Source organism: Branchiostoma lanceolatum, chromosome 19 (genome assembly GCF_035083965.1).
Source record: "Branchiostoma lanceolatum isolate klBraLanc5 chromosome 19, klBraLanc5.hap2, whole genome shotgun sequence".
Taxonomy (NCBI): Eukaryota; Metazoa; Chordata; class Leptocardii; order Amphioxiformes; family Branchiostomatidae; genus Branchiostoma; species Branchiostoma lanceolatum.
Genome location: NC_089740.1, coordinates 15,719,552 through 15,735,396, shown reverse-complemented (window position 1 = coordinate 15,735,396; position 15,845 = coordinate 15,719,552). Strand labels below are relative to the sequence as shown.

Here is a 15,845-nt window from a genome sequence, read left to right as displayed (position 1 = left end):
CCATTTATTGAAAAATTTCAGCTTTCATCAAGGACCAAAAGAGCGGGATTATAAGTTTTCATTCAAATCTTCTACCGGAGCATTTTTCAGATTCAACCGACAAGACTCTTTGCTCACGTGACCTTATAGGCACATGACGTCAGCAGCTGGTCAGAGGGTGAAACCAACTTCCCGGCATCTTTGATGTCACGTGCTAACGGATGTCTAAACAAACAGACAAACAAACAAACAAACAAGAAGCAAAAACAAACCTCTGACATGAATCCTAGCTGCTCGGCGAAGTCTGGTTTCTTCATCTGTGCGTCCAGCTTCTCTTTCTGAGACGTGGCCATGTTCTTGACGATGTCGACCCCCTTTCTAAGATGCACGACGATCCCGAGACCCAGGAAACCGGTGATGGAGCCGATTATAGCTTTGATCTGTGGACCCTGAGATTCAGATTCGACATGTTATAAATGTGGCTGAGGTTTTATCATTCGGGCCAGATCACACTTGTGCGTGTATTGACGTCAATCTGAGTTCCGTACTGACATTTCTTTGGTTTGGGTAAAATCTAATGCCGAAGAAGTCATTTTTCAGTTCGATAGCCAGGCTGCACAGTGTTGAATCAAAGAATAGAAAAATAATTTCTTTTCCGCAAACTATAACTCCCCCACGTTAGCTGGTAGAAAACAGGATATTGGAGTCGGGACGAGGGGGGATATAAAATCAGCCAAATTTGGGACTCGCAAATACTTCAATATCCAATCATCATTTTTTTTTAAACCTTTGTTTATTCATGATAATCTCAAATCGGCACGCAGGCCGCTTTTCATTAAGGTCATGAGGGAAGAGGTAAGGGTCAGATACAATATAGCAGAGATACACAGTCATTTGAGTCCTAATAACTCTATCAACATATATCATTACATATTTATGGTACAACAATATACAATTTCTACAACATACAACATATGATCATTTGAGTACCTGCATGAACTTGTCCAGTTCCTCCGCGCCCCCGGAGAACACGAGGGTCAGGACGATCACCACCAGGATGACGACACCCACCGCCGACAGCAGCAGTTTGAACCAGGCGCGCCTGAACAGGGCCTTTTTCCCGCCTCCATTCAGCTGGCCCTAAAACACGTGAACAACGCGTGAACAACACGTGAACAACACGTGAACAACACGTGAACAACACATAAACAACGCTACACCGGGGACTAAAGACGAGGATCAGAACTATCACCACCAGGATGACGACACCCACCGCCGACAGCAGCAGTTTGAACCAGGCGCGCCTGAACAGGGCCTTTTTCCCGCCTCCATTCAGCTGGCCCTAAAACACGTGAACAACGCGTGAACAACACGTGAACAACACGTGAACAACACATAAACAACGCTACACCGGGGACTAAAGACGAGGATCAGAACTATCACCACCAGGATGACGACACCCACCGCCGACAGCAGCAGTTTGAACCAGGCGCGCCTGAACAAGGCCTTTTTCCCGCCTCCATTCAGCTGGCCCTAAAACACGTGAACAACGCGTGAACAACACGTGAACAACACGTGAACAACACATAAACAACGCTACACCGGGGACTAAAGACGAGGATCAGAACTATCACCACCAGGATGACGACACCCACCGCCGACAGCAGCAGTTTGAACCAGGCGCGCCTGAACAAGGCCTTTTTCCCGCCTCCATTCAACTGGCCCTGGGGAGGAGGGGGGTACCTTTGGTTAAAGCTTCAGCTGGATTTTGGATTTAGATTTTATTGGAACTGCAACAGTGCAATACACGTGGGACACAGGCAGCTATTGCTGATGTACCCGATTTTTACACTTGGGTGGGCGATGAGGAAAGTCGTGTAAAGTGCCTTTTTCCCAAGGGCGCAAGATCGGTGGCAGTAGGGGATTCGAACCCGGGGCACCTTGGTTCTGAGTCGGAAATCCTGCCGTTACGCTACACGACCCCACTTCATTGAGAGAAATGCAAACAGCTTGCTTCTGGGAAAGAGCCAGGCAAACAACATACATCGTGATGACATGGAGGATACAACGCATAGAAGACTGTTTTATTTATGATATCTAATTGCATCTATTTATCAATCTTGAATACCTCCATTGAACTGGTCCTGTAAGGGGGGGGGGGGGGGGTGTTACAACTCACTTCAGGGAAAATGAAAGACGAACATCGTGATGACATGGAGCATACAAGGCATAGTAGACTTTTGTCTAATAGTATTTATCTATTTAATATCGATCTTGACTGGTCCCTTTCAACTGGGCTGATTTCCAAACTGTCATTATAATCAGAGCTTTCTGAAAGATGGTCCAACATGACTAGAATTTGAAGCTAGTATCGCCCAGCGTCCTGTTTAGATAAAGGTTAGTTGGACTATTTTGGACCAAGTTCATCTGAACAGCCACTTTCCTACCACAATACAACTAACCCACACGTTCGACATACAGCGGAAGTGACGTCAACTCACCTGGATGACCCGGAAGAACCTTGCCGGCCTGCTGCCGACCTTTTCCTCGATGGCGTCACACAGCGTGGTGACGATGCCGGCCCACAATACCTTGCAGCCGGAGAACTCCCAGGCGTTGAAGTGTACCCAGATCACCTGGAGAGACAGGAAATTAATTTAGGTTTGAAAAAAAACGCCACGATTGCGGACATGTGACTCCAAGAGTGGGCCATAGGTGAAAGGAAAATGGTCATTCTTCTTCAATTAAGAAGACTGAATTCGAAATATCCATCGGTAAGGCTGCATCTACTTTCTTCTGAAACAACCGAAACATATACTGGCATGCAAATGTTTAAACTACAACAATATTAATGTGCCTTGGAATAGTCTACAGCTCCGCCATGTTGGGAGGGGGGTCTATCTAAGCAGAGGCATGTCGAAGGGTTAGACGGTTCTCGCATCAATACGGCTACCAACCCCTGTTTTCGCGGTGTCGTTGTGAAGGGTAGGGGCGGTCCTTACCTCATACTGTAAGCTGTACCGTGCTGTGGTTTGTCCATTATATTTAGGAGGGGGTCTATCGTACGTGATCGCTATAGGTTGAAGAGTTGGACGGCTATCACCCCCTGTTTTCGCTGTACCATGGAGAAGTGTAGGGTTTGTCCTTACCTCGTACTGTAGGCTGCTGTCCTGTGGTTTGGGGAGGGGGGGTCTTTCTTAAGCGCTACGGATAGATTGAAGAGTGGTTAGGGATATGTGGAAGAGCAGAGTGACCCTTACCTCATACTGTAGGCTGTTGTCCTGCGGCTTTTCCGCCATGCCAGTGGGGAGGGGGGTCTACCTTAAGTGGTAGAGATAGATTGAAGAGTGGTTAGAGATGTGTTGAAGTGTAGAGTGACCCTTACCTCGTACTGTAGGCTGTTGTCCTGCGGCTTTTCCGCCATGCCAGTGGGGAGGGGGGGTCTATCTTAAGTGGTAGAGATAGATTGAAGAGTAGTTAGAGATGTGTTGAAGAGTAGGGTGACCCTTACCTCATACTGTAGACTGTTGTCCTGCGGCTTTTCCGCCATGTTCGGCGGTTTCACCCATTCCAGGTAGATGCCGACCATCCAGTGCATGGGGTTGGACTTCTGTAGCAGGGCGACTCTCTCGGTGCAGCAGCCCAGGATCCGCCGCCGGAACCCGTGCACCACCGTCGCCACCAGGAGAATGAACGCCACCACCTGAAACATTTCGTTACACATAAGAATGATAATGCTTTACTGGTCAGAAATTACCTGTGCAATGGCAGCCTTTCTATACTAGTGCTGAACTGGTGCAGGGTTTACAATCACGAACGACACCACATGAAACATTTCGTTACATTCAGTTATTTTTTCTGTATTACAGAAATGATCATGCTTTATTGGTCAGAAATTACCTGTGCAATGGCAGCCTTTCTATATCTAGTGCTGAATTGCTGCAGGGTTTGCAATGGCATAATACACAACAGATACATATTTGCTCCACTCGTGCTCTTTGTTGAACTGTTGAAAGGATCTGGGTGGCTGCCATTCGGTGCCAGCAGTTGACCTCAATACCTCAAGCGAAGTCAGGTACCCATTCATACTTGGGTAGATTGAGGAAAGACGTGTAAAATGCCTTTCCTAAGGGCCGTTTATCAGTGGTTTTGAACCCGGGACCCACCGAAGCAAAGATACTAAATAACACAAGTGTCTACAACTAAACAATCATAGCCTCCAGACTAGTGTTATGGGAGCCTACAAAAGGGAAGAGAAGCCGTGGAAGACCAAAAGGCACCTTCATCGACAAGCTAAGAGCCGACACCAACCTTACTGAAGTAAAGGAAATCCAGTCCCTGATGGAACATAGGGTCGAGTGGAGAATCTTAGCTTTCAAGTTTGGTTCGAGCGGGAGCTCGACCAAAATAAGTATACTAAGTAAGTCGCTGACGTCACGTTGCAGTAGCCGGGTTCATTCCGTGAACAGGGTTGATGGAGTCAACCGAAAATTTGGGGTAAGTCCCGATTTCTCTTACAGTGTTGGACAAAAAGTTTAGTCTTGTTAATTTGTTTGTTTGTTTGTTTGTTTGTTTGTTTCTGTTTTATTTAGCCAGGGTGGCCCAACTCAGTGCACTATACACTGCTTTGCAGTGGGGCCATGGATAACACAATACAATCAGTACAAAACATAAGTCTAAAATAATAAGTAAATAAGTACGTGTACAACTAAACCAACAGGCCTTATCTGGACCCACCGTGCCGACAAGGAACACGACCCACACCCGGTCGAAGAGGAAAGCGCAGGCGACGGTCGCGCCCAGACACGTCAGGCCCAGCGCCAGCAGGACGTAGAATAGGACGGGCGGGAACCGGCGCGTCTTCTGCCCGCGGGTCTTGTTCTGTTCCACCCCGTCAACTTCCCCTTTCACGTACTCAGCGTGTTCCGCTCTCTTCTCCTCGATGATTTTGTCCACCGTTTCTGTATCAAACAATCAAGCAAATAAGCAACATATCAATAAATCAATAAATCAATAAACCGACAAATCGATAAATCAATAGATCAATAGATCAATAAATCAGTGAATCAATTAATGAATCAATCAGTCAATCAATCGATCAATCAGTCAATCGGTCAATCAGTCAATCAATCAACCAATCAATCAATATCCTTTATTTAGGCTGGAAATGCCCTGTCGGCCCAGGCCGTTCTTCCCAGAGGTCCGGTTTATACGCGTATTTTCATCCACCAGAATTGTGCTTTACTTCCTGCAAACAGATACGTCTTGCCTGTGCCCAAGCCGTCCCATACGGGTGAAATGGACACTTGAGAGCTCAGATTACGTATATGCCGCCAATGTGAGTTTGTCATGAACTAAACGAATATACTTCTAGTAAGATCATGCTACCTTTCATCTTGCCGAGCAGACAGGTCTTGCCCATGCCCCCGCTGACGTATATGCCTACGTATATACCCCGATATATGCCTATCGGCATATTTTACCTTTCATCTTGCCGAGTAGATACGCCTTGCCCATGCCCCAACCACCGTATATGCCTACGTATATACTCCCATATAGGCCTGTGGCCATCTTACCATTCATCTTGCCGAGCAGATACGTCTTGCCCATGCCCCAGCCGCATACGCCTGCGTATACCCGTAAAAGTGATATCTTACCTTTCATCTTGCCGAGCAGATACGTCTTGCCCATGCCTCAGCCGCCGTATACGCCTGCGTATACCCGTGTAAGTGAGATCTAACCTTTCATCTTGCCGAGCAGATACGTCTTGCCTATACCCCAGCCGCCGTATACACCTGCGTATACCCGTGTAAGTGATACCTTACCCTTCATCTTGCCGAGCAGATACGTCTTGCCCATGCCCTAGCTGCCGTATACGCCTACGTATAAACCCCCGTATATGTCTATGGGCATACCTTACCTTTCATCTTGCCGAGTATATAGGTCTTGCCCATGCCCCAGCCGTATACGCATGCGTATATCCGTGTAAGTGATACCTTACCTTTCATCTTGCCGAGCAGATACGTCTTGCCCATGCCCTAGCTGCCGTATACGCCTACGTATAAACCCCCGTATATGTCTATGGGCATACCTTACCTTTCATCTTGCCGAGTATATAGGTCTTGCCCATGCCCCAGCCGTATACGCCTGCGTATACCCGTGTAAGTGATACCTTACCTTTCATCTTGCCGAGCAGATACGTCTTGCCCATGCCCCAGCCGCCGTATATGCCCACGGTGAGCGGCATCTCGGTGTTCTTGTCCGTGACGATCTCGGCGATGCTGCGCGCGTAGATGCAGTACCCCAGCGGGTCGCCAGCCCGCGCGGCGCTCGGCAGGTGCGTGTCCCACCGCAGCGGCGACAGCGCCTGGCTGGAACCGCTAGAGGGCGCTTCTGTAGAAAAGGTGACTGGTCACCAACGTAGGACCTTGATATCACTTCCCACATATACGATTTTTTAATAGGTTCATCCATTAAGCTTTAAGAAAGAGAGAGATTTGGGCTGAAATTTAGGTCTTCTCGGTCTTGTACTGACCCGCTACAACCTCCAGAAAAGTGACGTCAGTGTAACTGTGACGTACATGCTTAACAGTCCGTATCGCCCCCCGTCTGTATCGGAAGAGTGGGTCAGTACTAGGTTTGGTAGCAAATTCTCTTGCTGTACGAATGTAATCAAATCTAAACCAGTTATAACTAAAATCAACATATAAACTTTAATCACAACTTGAGTGCAGCGTTACTCTCTCTTCATCTTTTTGTTACTTTGAAGAAAAACAAACTTTTCATCATTGTAAACACTTGTCTGGTGATGCTTACGTAATGATGCCATTCATAAAAATGAGTTTTCAAGAAGTTAATAATTGAATCATGGTACCTTTTGGCGGTGCGTTATTGCCGCCCTCTCTGCAGTCTGTGATTGGCTCCGTATCTCCGCTTCCGATCGGTGTAGAGGTAACTCGTACCCTTGGACTTCCGGCACTGGAGTGTGCCTCTCGTACCCTGGGACTTCCGGTACTGGAGTGTGCCTCTCGTACCCTGGGACGTCCGGTACTGGAATGTGACGCTGACCTTGCCATGCTGACTAACCCTCGGAGCGGTTCCTCCACGACTCTTTCTTTTGGTCCACCACTACTGACTCGTGTCCAGGGCACTCCATGGCCAGTACCGTCTCGTTCCCCAGGCCTTGTGCCAACTCGGTCCTTGGGCTGCTCGGTGATAAAGACTTCATCGGGAATGGCAGCCACGACCCGATCGCTGGGACCGCTGGAAATCACCACTTCGTCCGGCATCTCGATACTGACTCGTTCCCTGTGATCAGAGGGCCCATCAGGCCACATAGGGTCAGCACGTTCCCGGGGAGGTTCGCCATTGGTCAGTCCTTCGGGCCGTCGGGTGTTCACTCGTTCCTCGGGCAGTTCAATTCTGACTGGCTCAGCGGGCCGCCTGCAGTTCTGCTCGACGCGGACAGGGGCGCGGTACGGAGGGACCAGGCTGCTGCAGGAGCTGCTACTCCCCTCTAACGGCTCCAGCGGCCTGTTGTAGGCTTTCCTGTGCACCGGGGGTGCAGGGAGGCGCACGTCCGCCGGGAGGCGCTCGTTCATGGTGACCGCCGGCTTCTCCGTCTCCGATGACTCATCCGTTGCTTCCTCTTCCTCCTCTTCCCAGACCAATGAGGAGCGCGCAGACGACCACTGGTCAGGAGACTTGGGCACGTTCCCTCGTTCCCAGGTGTCCACCGCCACGCTAGCCGCGTCCAGGGCCAGGCGCTCAGCGCTCCCGGCATTCACCGCGGAGCGGTCTCGTTTCCCGTCAGTTCCGGTTTCGTCGTACCCTCGTTCTCTGTCTGTTCCGGTCCCGTTTTGCCCCAAATTTGTGATTCTCGTCCGTAGGTCTTCTTCGGAGCTGCTCGACTCGTTCCCAATCTCTTCACTCTCTACAGAAGCCAGTTTCTTGTAGCGGATGATTTTCCCTCCCCATGGTTCAGGCTCCGGGCTGGCCATTATAACGTTTTGCTTGTTGTATAAAGTTGCATGTCTATAGTGGGTTATCTGTTTTAGTCCTCCTGAAACGGGAATAACGCACTGTTTCATTGTAACATGCAAGCAAAGCAACTTTGGCAACAGACTTGGGAGCACCTTCTTAGAGATACGTAATATTGTTTTCACAACAATTTCCGGTAGAAAGAAATTGAGTAGTTTTGGGCCTTCGTACATTTCAGAATTTATCCTGCTTTAAAAACCCTGAGTATGTGTAAATGGTAATGAGGGGGAACTACTAGGATGCTGCGAAGTTTGTACCTTTGGGCCTTCGTAGATTTCCGAGTCGCTCCTGCTATGCATACATGGATATTATGGTGGTGGGGGAGGGGAGTGCTCGAGGGCCGCGAAGAATGTCGTATTGGGCCTTCGTAGATTTCAGGGTCTGACCTACCCCCAGAGTAAGTAGACACAAGGGGACAGGTGTCAGAAAGAAGTGCCCAGGTAAGTTCAGGACAGCGTAAAACGTGTGCGCAGTCACACCTGTACGTCAGCCACGCTCAGCAGACCGGATCGGAAGTTTACAGGTGTTGTACACCTTTTCTCACCTGCGGGCGTTCGTTTGATGTTCCGCCTGTCAGAGTTTACCTGCGTGATAGCGGAAGGCACTTAAAGTCTGGACAACGTCTTATATTTCATATCACATAGCCCCCGTATGTATATATGTATCATGTATGTGTATATGCATGTATGTATGGGTTTGTGTGTGTCACGTATGTGTCACGTGTGCGTCATGTGTATATATGTTTGTGTTTCTGTGTGTGTGTGTGTGTTTCTGTGTATGTGTGTTTCTGTGTGTTTTTGTGTGTATGTATGTGTGTGTGAGTGCGAGAGAGAGAGAGTGTGTGTGTGTGTGGCTGTGTGTGTGTATGTTCGTGTGTGTGCGTTCGTGTAAAGAACTTTGATTGTAACGTCAACGCCATTCGGGCACGTCATAGCTGTGTCTGTCTGCAATGTTTATTGTATCAATAGGAGAACAGAGAAAGACTGATACCATCACGCATTAACCCAGTCGAAGGCTGTACTGTGGGGATCAGTGAGCATATCAAGTAACGTGATTAACGGCTTCATTCGTGGAAGAGAGTAAACATTCATAGAAAAGGCCGGTCAACAATTGTTCGCCGTTTCCTAACAGTAACTCAATCAGATGCACGGCCAATGTAAAGCATAGGAGAAATCTGATTATGAACTTAACGAATCTTTTGGTGGGGGTGGAGTGGGTAACGTTAACAAGGTATCTAAGACTCGCCACAGAGAAGCAAACAAATCAGTAAATAATATAAGTTACCCAAAATTGACATCACCTTGAAGAATCTTTTAGACCACAAAATGAAGCTAGGTGAAACAATAATTAAAATTAAGTTTTGCATCATGTGTGTTCTTGTACTTCTTAATCATTTACTTACTTCTGCCTAATTAGTTACCACTTCATCATAAAGAGACACAACTAGAAGGACGAGTCTGTTACTCTGACACCCCCCCCCCCCCGCGCTAGACGATATTAGTTAAATCTACAGGTACAATACGGAAACGTAACGAAATTACGACTCCAACAATGGCACTGAGAAAACTGTAGACAGTCAAACAGGCGAACCTTCTAGCTAGTCCCACAGGCAAAAATAGAATCACCGAGTATGTTTGAAAACACTGCATATTGGGCATCGTAGAAACACACAGTCGGACACACAGACAAACAGACAAGTACACACACAGAGAAACACTGACAGAGACACGGACACACCAACATACGGAGAGACATAGATATAGACACACAGACAAGCACTCAAATATATAGAACACACACACAGTCCCTCTGTTCTAAACTTCAATGTAATCCTAGTCGATAAGTTCATATTTATGCGTTGTTTTTATGTCTATGTCTAATTAAACATGAACACAGAAGTACGACATTGGAATTGTCTGTCAGAGATACACATTTGTAGTCAAAGCAGCCTAAGAAGCCTTCTGAAGACTAGCGGAAATAGCTTTTGGGATGAACTTAAGTCCTACAGTGTCGATAGGACAGGTACGGTTTTGAGAGAGACCATAACAGAACCGACAATCGTCCACGTACGGATTCAAAACAAGCTTGTTTTACGTTACAAGACGGCTGAATCTTGTACGGCACATCCGCGATCGTCCTACGAATGTCGTAAATGTGTCGTGGGTGCAAAGACCCTCATAATAAAGGTTGTGGTATGTTGCAGCCCTACCTTGTTGTCGGGACAGGTCTTGTTATGGCGGCGCGTCCCTCAGCACTCAACCGTGTCGGTCTGTCCACAGCACGGCGGTATTTAGCGGCTTGCCGACGGGAGCTAATTCTGGCGTGGATAGTCGTTCGACGGGTTCTACGTCACCGGGGCCTGTTAAGTACGCTCCTCGGGGTCAGGGGAGCGTCGTACCGGCCAACACTGCGGCGGCTCTACGGTGTAAACACTAGAACGTGTAGGTGCAGAGAAGGGCTTCCTTCTCGGATTAATTCTGGCGCGAGGAGTCGTCCGACGGGCTCTACGTCACCGGGGTCTGTAAATTGCCCCCGGCGGGGTCAGGAGAGGGTCGTGCCGACCAACACTGAGGCGGCGCTACGGTGTAAACACTACTTCGTGTACATGTAGAGAAGGGCTGCCATCTCGGCTCACTAGCATTTCTGGCCCGGGGGTTGTACGGCAGATTCTACGTCACCGAGGCCTGCAAATCACACTCCTCGGGGCCAGGGGAGCGTCGCACCGACCATCGCCTCGGCGGTTACACGGTGTAAACACGAGTGCGTGTAGGAGCCCATATTTCGGGCGCGGGGGTCGTCAATTGGTTCTACGTCACCACGGACCGTAAATTATATAACTACACCCTACAGGGTTAGGCGAACTTTACACTAATCATTAGAAAGGGTTATTGCATAGACCAAGGCTGCTGCGTGCATAGTCTCGGCCAGGAGGTTTCCTGATTTATTATTCTAAAGGTTTGAAGTTGATCTAAGGCAAACAGCTATAAAGAAGTTGAGGTTCTACTTCTTAAGTTGTCTTGTCGCGTCCAGAATAAACAAATTCTCCGCAACTAGGAACAAAAGAACGCCCGAAGAATTTACTACGTAGGCCCGGTCCCATAATTCACATTCGCCCTACTTGTTTCGTCCTAGGACTTTTGGCGAGATGACTTCACTTTTTTTCTTATCACATTTGGACAAACAAACGCAGTACTTGTTTTGTCCTAGGAAACAAGGACTATTTGGCACTGCACTGAAGCTTGTATTACCTGCTTTAATAGTGTCACATACAGGTACTATTTTACACCTGGGTTGAGTAAAGAAAGTCGTGTCAAGTGCCTTTCCCAAGGGCACAGCATCGATGGCGTCGGGGGATTCTTTTTTCTTCTTCACTTTTTGACAGACAAGGACGATGTGGCTCCGCACTCAAGTTTTTCATAACATTCATAACTTATTTCAACAATGCCACGTACAGAGAACAATAACCCATTTCTACACCTGGGTGGAGTGAGAAAAGTCGTGTAAAGTGCCTTTCCCAAAGGCACAACACCGGCGGCGTCAGGTGGATTCGAACCTGGGACCGCTGGGTTCTGGACCAAACGCCCTGAAAGTCACTGTCCTTACACCACACGACCCTGAGTTCAGAACAGAATTATTTATGTATTTATTTATCGGTTGGTTCAGCGTGAGTTAGAACAGATTGTCGACAAGACTCTATGTATGCGACAGTCACAGGACAGCTGAATTTCGCACGACACTTTCACGACTGTTTTAAGAATATCAAATTACACTTCGCAGGGTCAAGGGACCACCTTATTATAGGCTTTACAACCATCCCTCAACAGAGACGGGGGGCGCCATAGACATTCTGCAACATATCATTCACTGGTCACTGAGTCATGTGTTCTATCTGCATAACGCGACGTCACAGAAGCAGTGGATTGCTCATTCCTTGACAAAGACTGGAGCTGATCAGTCGAAAATTTTGGTAACTCCAATTTTTGTGTTGGCAATTACTGTACATCTTTGATTCAGAAGGGACCATGGTATCGTCTACCGAGTACTGCTCTGAAGGATTTAAGGTGTAAGCACGTCAAGGGCAAGCTTGTACTATTGAATTACCCAATAAATTCATTGTTCCTCCTGGATATAAATAGTTACCAAATAAATTGAGCTAAGTCAACTACCTTGCAATTGTTCAAGCGGATGGACGGCCCGGACTTTTATGTGTTTAATCCGTAGTTATGGGGGTCATTTCACCCCTCAGACTGCAGGATGTAAATGTCTCAATGGGGAGTATTTCCTTATTACCTCCATAAAAATTGAGGTATTGTTTTGGGTGTGTGTGTATGTGTGTTTGCGTTTGACGAACTACTATTGACCAGGGGGTCTCGGATAAATACTTCTGCTGCCGTAAGTCGATTGTTCTACTTGTCACTATTGCTAAGTTGTGCTGTCTGTGTACTTTTTTCTGCTCATTGTTTTATGTTGCAATTAGCCCGAGGACAAGTGGCTGCAAACAAACTCTCTTAACTAAACATCTGTGAGACCAGTGTGTAAAAAAAAGGAAAAACAGACAACATTTTTCCTTCACAGTTTTTTTTATTTTTTTGGGTGTTAGAGGTTTTGCAATCCACTTCTTATACCAAGCCATATATATATAAATATATACAGTTCAACAATGTTTTGTTATCAACAACAAAATTATCTATTAATCGTTTCTACACACCAAACACTTCATACCAAACAAGTCTAATTATTATATAAAAGTATTGGTACCTTTATCATCAGAAGCACAAGAGTATGTTACAAGTGTAAGTTTACCACTCAAACATAATACACCAGATTATAAATATCATGAAGAATATGATATGATAATAGTATAACTATTCTCATCACTACATAACTGCAAACCGTTTCTACACACAAAACGCTCCATGAAAATGGGATTATTAACAGTTCGGCATGTGTTAGTTTCAAACAAGTCACCGGTACAAATTAACATAGAAAAATGAGTCAATATGAGGAACATCAGCAACCGATTTTGTGTCTGCAAAGGTGGACTGGGTTTACTGTGTTGGTGATGTTACGCTAATATAGAAGAGCGTGTGGGGGTGTGATGCGAAGCAGCCCGGCCCTCGCCAGTTTACATTTGAGCTGGGAGAGGGACCCCGCCTCCGCCACACCAGGCTCAAGTTCTATCTACTCTCTGATGGTAGAAGTTGTTATCTAAGTATTCGAGCACAAGTCTGAATCTGATACATTTGAATAACTTTATAACTAGGAAGACACGAATATGTTGCAAGTCTACCACACAAGCAGATAATACTACCTCAGATAATACACCATGATATAATACACCTGTAATATAAAGAACATACATTTTGCTGTGAAAACATCGAAAATTGCTGCTACATACAGTACACGTTAGAAAACGGTTGTCTAAAGTAAGCATTGCTTATCTCTATTTTCATGGCGACAAATTATCCAGAGTGTTTGTTTTTCAGAACCCAAATGATTCCAGGTGAGAAATTGTTGTGATATCTATATATATAGATATAGATATATAGATATAAACTACGCACAAAAAGTTCGGAAACTTAACTTTGGTCGATCATATCTACGTTGTTTCTTGATCAATTTCAATGATTTATATATCATTGAAAAGCTTTTTTGATTTTCTTTCCCATGATACTTAACTTATTATTGTTGTAAATTAATACAACGAGCACCAGACCTGCTTATGCGAGCGAGTCTCATAAAAAAAGTGCCCAAATTACCCTACTAATGTAAAACGCTCAATTCAGTATTTTGTCTTCTGCTGGTAGCACGTGGCTTTTGTACGAGGGTGATGTGAAACTTGAACCAACAAAACACATTAATATGAAAGCCAAGGGTAGTCTTCATCCAAAACAAAATGCGTAAAGGAGCCTCAGTTATGATGAGGGTGGCTTAATACTGACTACACAGCCCGGCACATCCTCCTCATGCTTGTCACCAGTTTTGGTACGCGGCCCCTGGCTATTCTTCCACAAGGAGTCGTCGCAGGTCGACCAGTGTTTTTCTGTTGATCACAACTGCATGCACAGCTTGCCCAAGCTGATCAGTGATCACAGAGTCTGAGACTGTGTTCAATTGTTGTTGAGATCTGGGCTGCAGGAGGGCCATTCTATCCTCTGTATTACTGCATAGGTACTGGAGGTGGTCTGAAATGACTCTCACAGACTCATTCTGTATGGACGTGCACTATCATCTTGCAGAATGGCACCCAGTCTCATAATCATATTGCAGAGATAAGGATCTTGGAAATGTGACTGGATGGAGAAAGGTGTCTCTATATCGACACATCGAAGTTGCTTAGGATGATTGGCCTGTTTTTTTTTCCGCTGGCAGTTAGCGTTGTACTGCCTCACACTATAACACTGACCCCAACAAACAGTCAGTCTATCTGTGTAACAGTCAGCATAGGGTTCTCCTCGCCGCCCCAACACTTTAATTTACCCATCCAACAGTCGAAATAAACCTTCTCTTATCTGTAGCTGTGAACATAACATTCCACCACACACTGTTCCATTCACGATTTGGACGACACCACCACTAATGGGTTTGGCGCTGCGCTATAGGTGTTTGACACTATTATGGAAATTTGGGCACTTTTTTTCTACAACCCACTCGCGTAAGCAGGCCTGGTGCTCGCTCCATTAGATTGCAATTATAATGAGTAGGGTATCATAGGAAAGGAAATTACACAAGCTTTCCAACGATATATAATACATTGAAATTGATAAAAAAAACAATGGAAATATGATCAATCAAAGTAAAGTTTCCAAACTTTTTGTGCGTAGTTTATATAGATGTATATAGATATACCATACTCCATAATGACACTAATAAAAAGACTGAGGGTATTTTGTGGTGGTTTAACTTAGGTCCTAACCTGTTTTACATTAAGTGTTATGCTTATTGACAATGAGATCAAAATCAGAGGTCTGACGAGAGAACCAGGGTATTGAATTGGTGATGCCGCACATGTGCGACTTGTTCTGTGTTCCATGAATTTGATATGTGCCTATCATATTACATCATAAGCTTCCAAATATATGCATAAGATGTTCTGACTTCACGGAGACGCAATGACGTCAGAGAGATTTTGTGACGTCATAGCGATGTAGTGACGTCACCCTACGTCACCGTCCTACTTACCGCCGCTGCTGCCTGTAAGAGATGGAGACACTCGTAAGCAAATGTGAACGACATAAAAGTGAACTATGGAAATGCCCAAGCAAAATAGCCTTACCCTGCAAATGATGACCCTGGTAGGTCACTGAAGGTACTAGATGCCGTAACTGAACTGAATGACGCTAGAAAACAGTTACATGCAAGTAGATGGAATTGGGAATATATCCAGTTGCCTGAGAATATATACATGTACACCCCCCCCCCGACGAATAACATTAGCTCCTAAAACAACAGGAGCTAATTTATTTATTAGCATACAACCTTGCCTTAACTTACAATTCTATTGAACCATCTGAAATTGTCTTCCCTTCATTAACATATATATCTAGTCAGAGTTTTGGTATAAAGCCTAGTTGCCAGATCTGTCCTTAGTCACTGACGAAAGACAGCGGATGCTGTGTGAAACGTCTGACTGTTTCAAAATCTTATCCAGTTGCTTGAGTAACTATTTTTGGCGTATCTTATTATCTTGATGTCTAACCTTCATCAACGCACTATAGATTAAGCCCTACTCACCGAGCTGGCAGATGTACGGGAGGCGGGCGGCGCAGTTCTTGATGTCCCAGCGAGCTCGCCTGCGGGTCCTCCACAGAGTGACGCAGTCCCGG

The 15,845-nt window shown here is 46.0% G+C and overlaps 2 protein-coding genes across 3 annotated transcripts in view; both read right to left on the bottom strand.

The window, feature by feature from the left end:
- Positions 1-255: 255 nt before the first annotated feature.
- Positions 256-10,775, bottom strand: LOC136425677 (uncharacterized). Of its 2 annotated transcripts, none has more exons than XM_066414615.1 (8): positions 10,229-10,775; positions 6,854-8,041; positions 6,157-6,372; positions 4,717-4,940; positions 3,491-3,682; positions 2,481-2,615; positions 970-1,321; positions 256-428 (listed from the first exon to the last, which is right to left on the bottom strand). In XM_066414615.1, exons 2-8 carry the CDS (start codon positions 7,977-7,979, stop codon positions 358-360), a joined length of 2,316 nt encoding a protein of 771 aa, XP_066270712.1. In that variant the 5' UTR covers positions 7,980-8,041; positions 10,229-10,775; the 3' UTR covers positions 256-357. The 2 variants fall into 2 exon arrangements, with proteins under 2 accessions (XP_066270712.1, XP_066270711.1); XM_066414614.1 differs by having other exon boundaries at positions 6,157-6,387; positions 10,229-10,774.
- A 4,418-nt stretch (positions 10,776-15,193) lies between these two features.
- LOC136425215 (collectin-10-like) overlaps positions 15,194-15,845 on the bottom strand; it is a 1,480-nt gene continuing 828 nt past the window's right edge. The window contains exons 3-4 of the mRNA XM_066414011.1: positions 15,754-15,845; positions 15,194-15,213 (exon numbers count right to left, since the gene is read on the bottom strand). The exon at positions 15,754-15,845 is cut by the window's right edge and continues 111 nt beyond it. Coding sequence (XP_066270108.1) covers positions 15,194-15,213; positions 15,754-15,845 — 112 coding nt within the window. The remainder of the gene's footprint in view (positions 15,214-15,753) is intronic.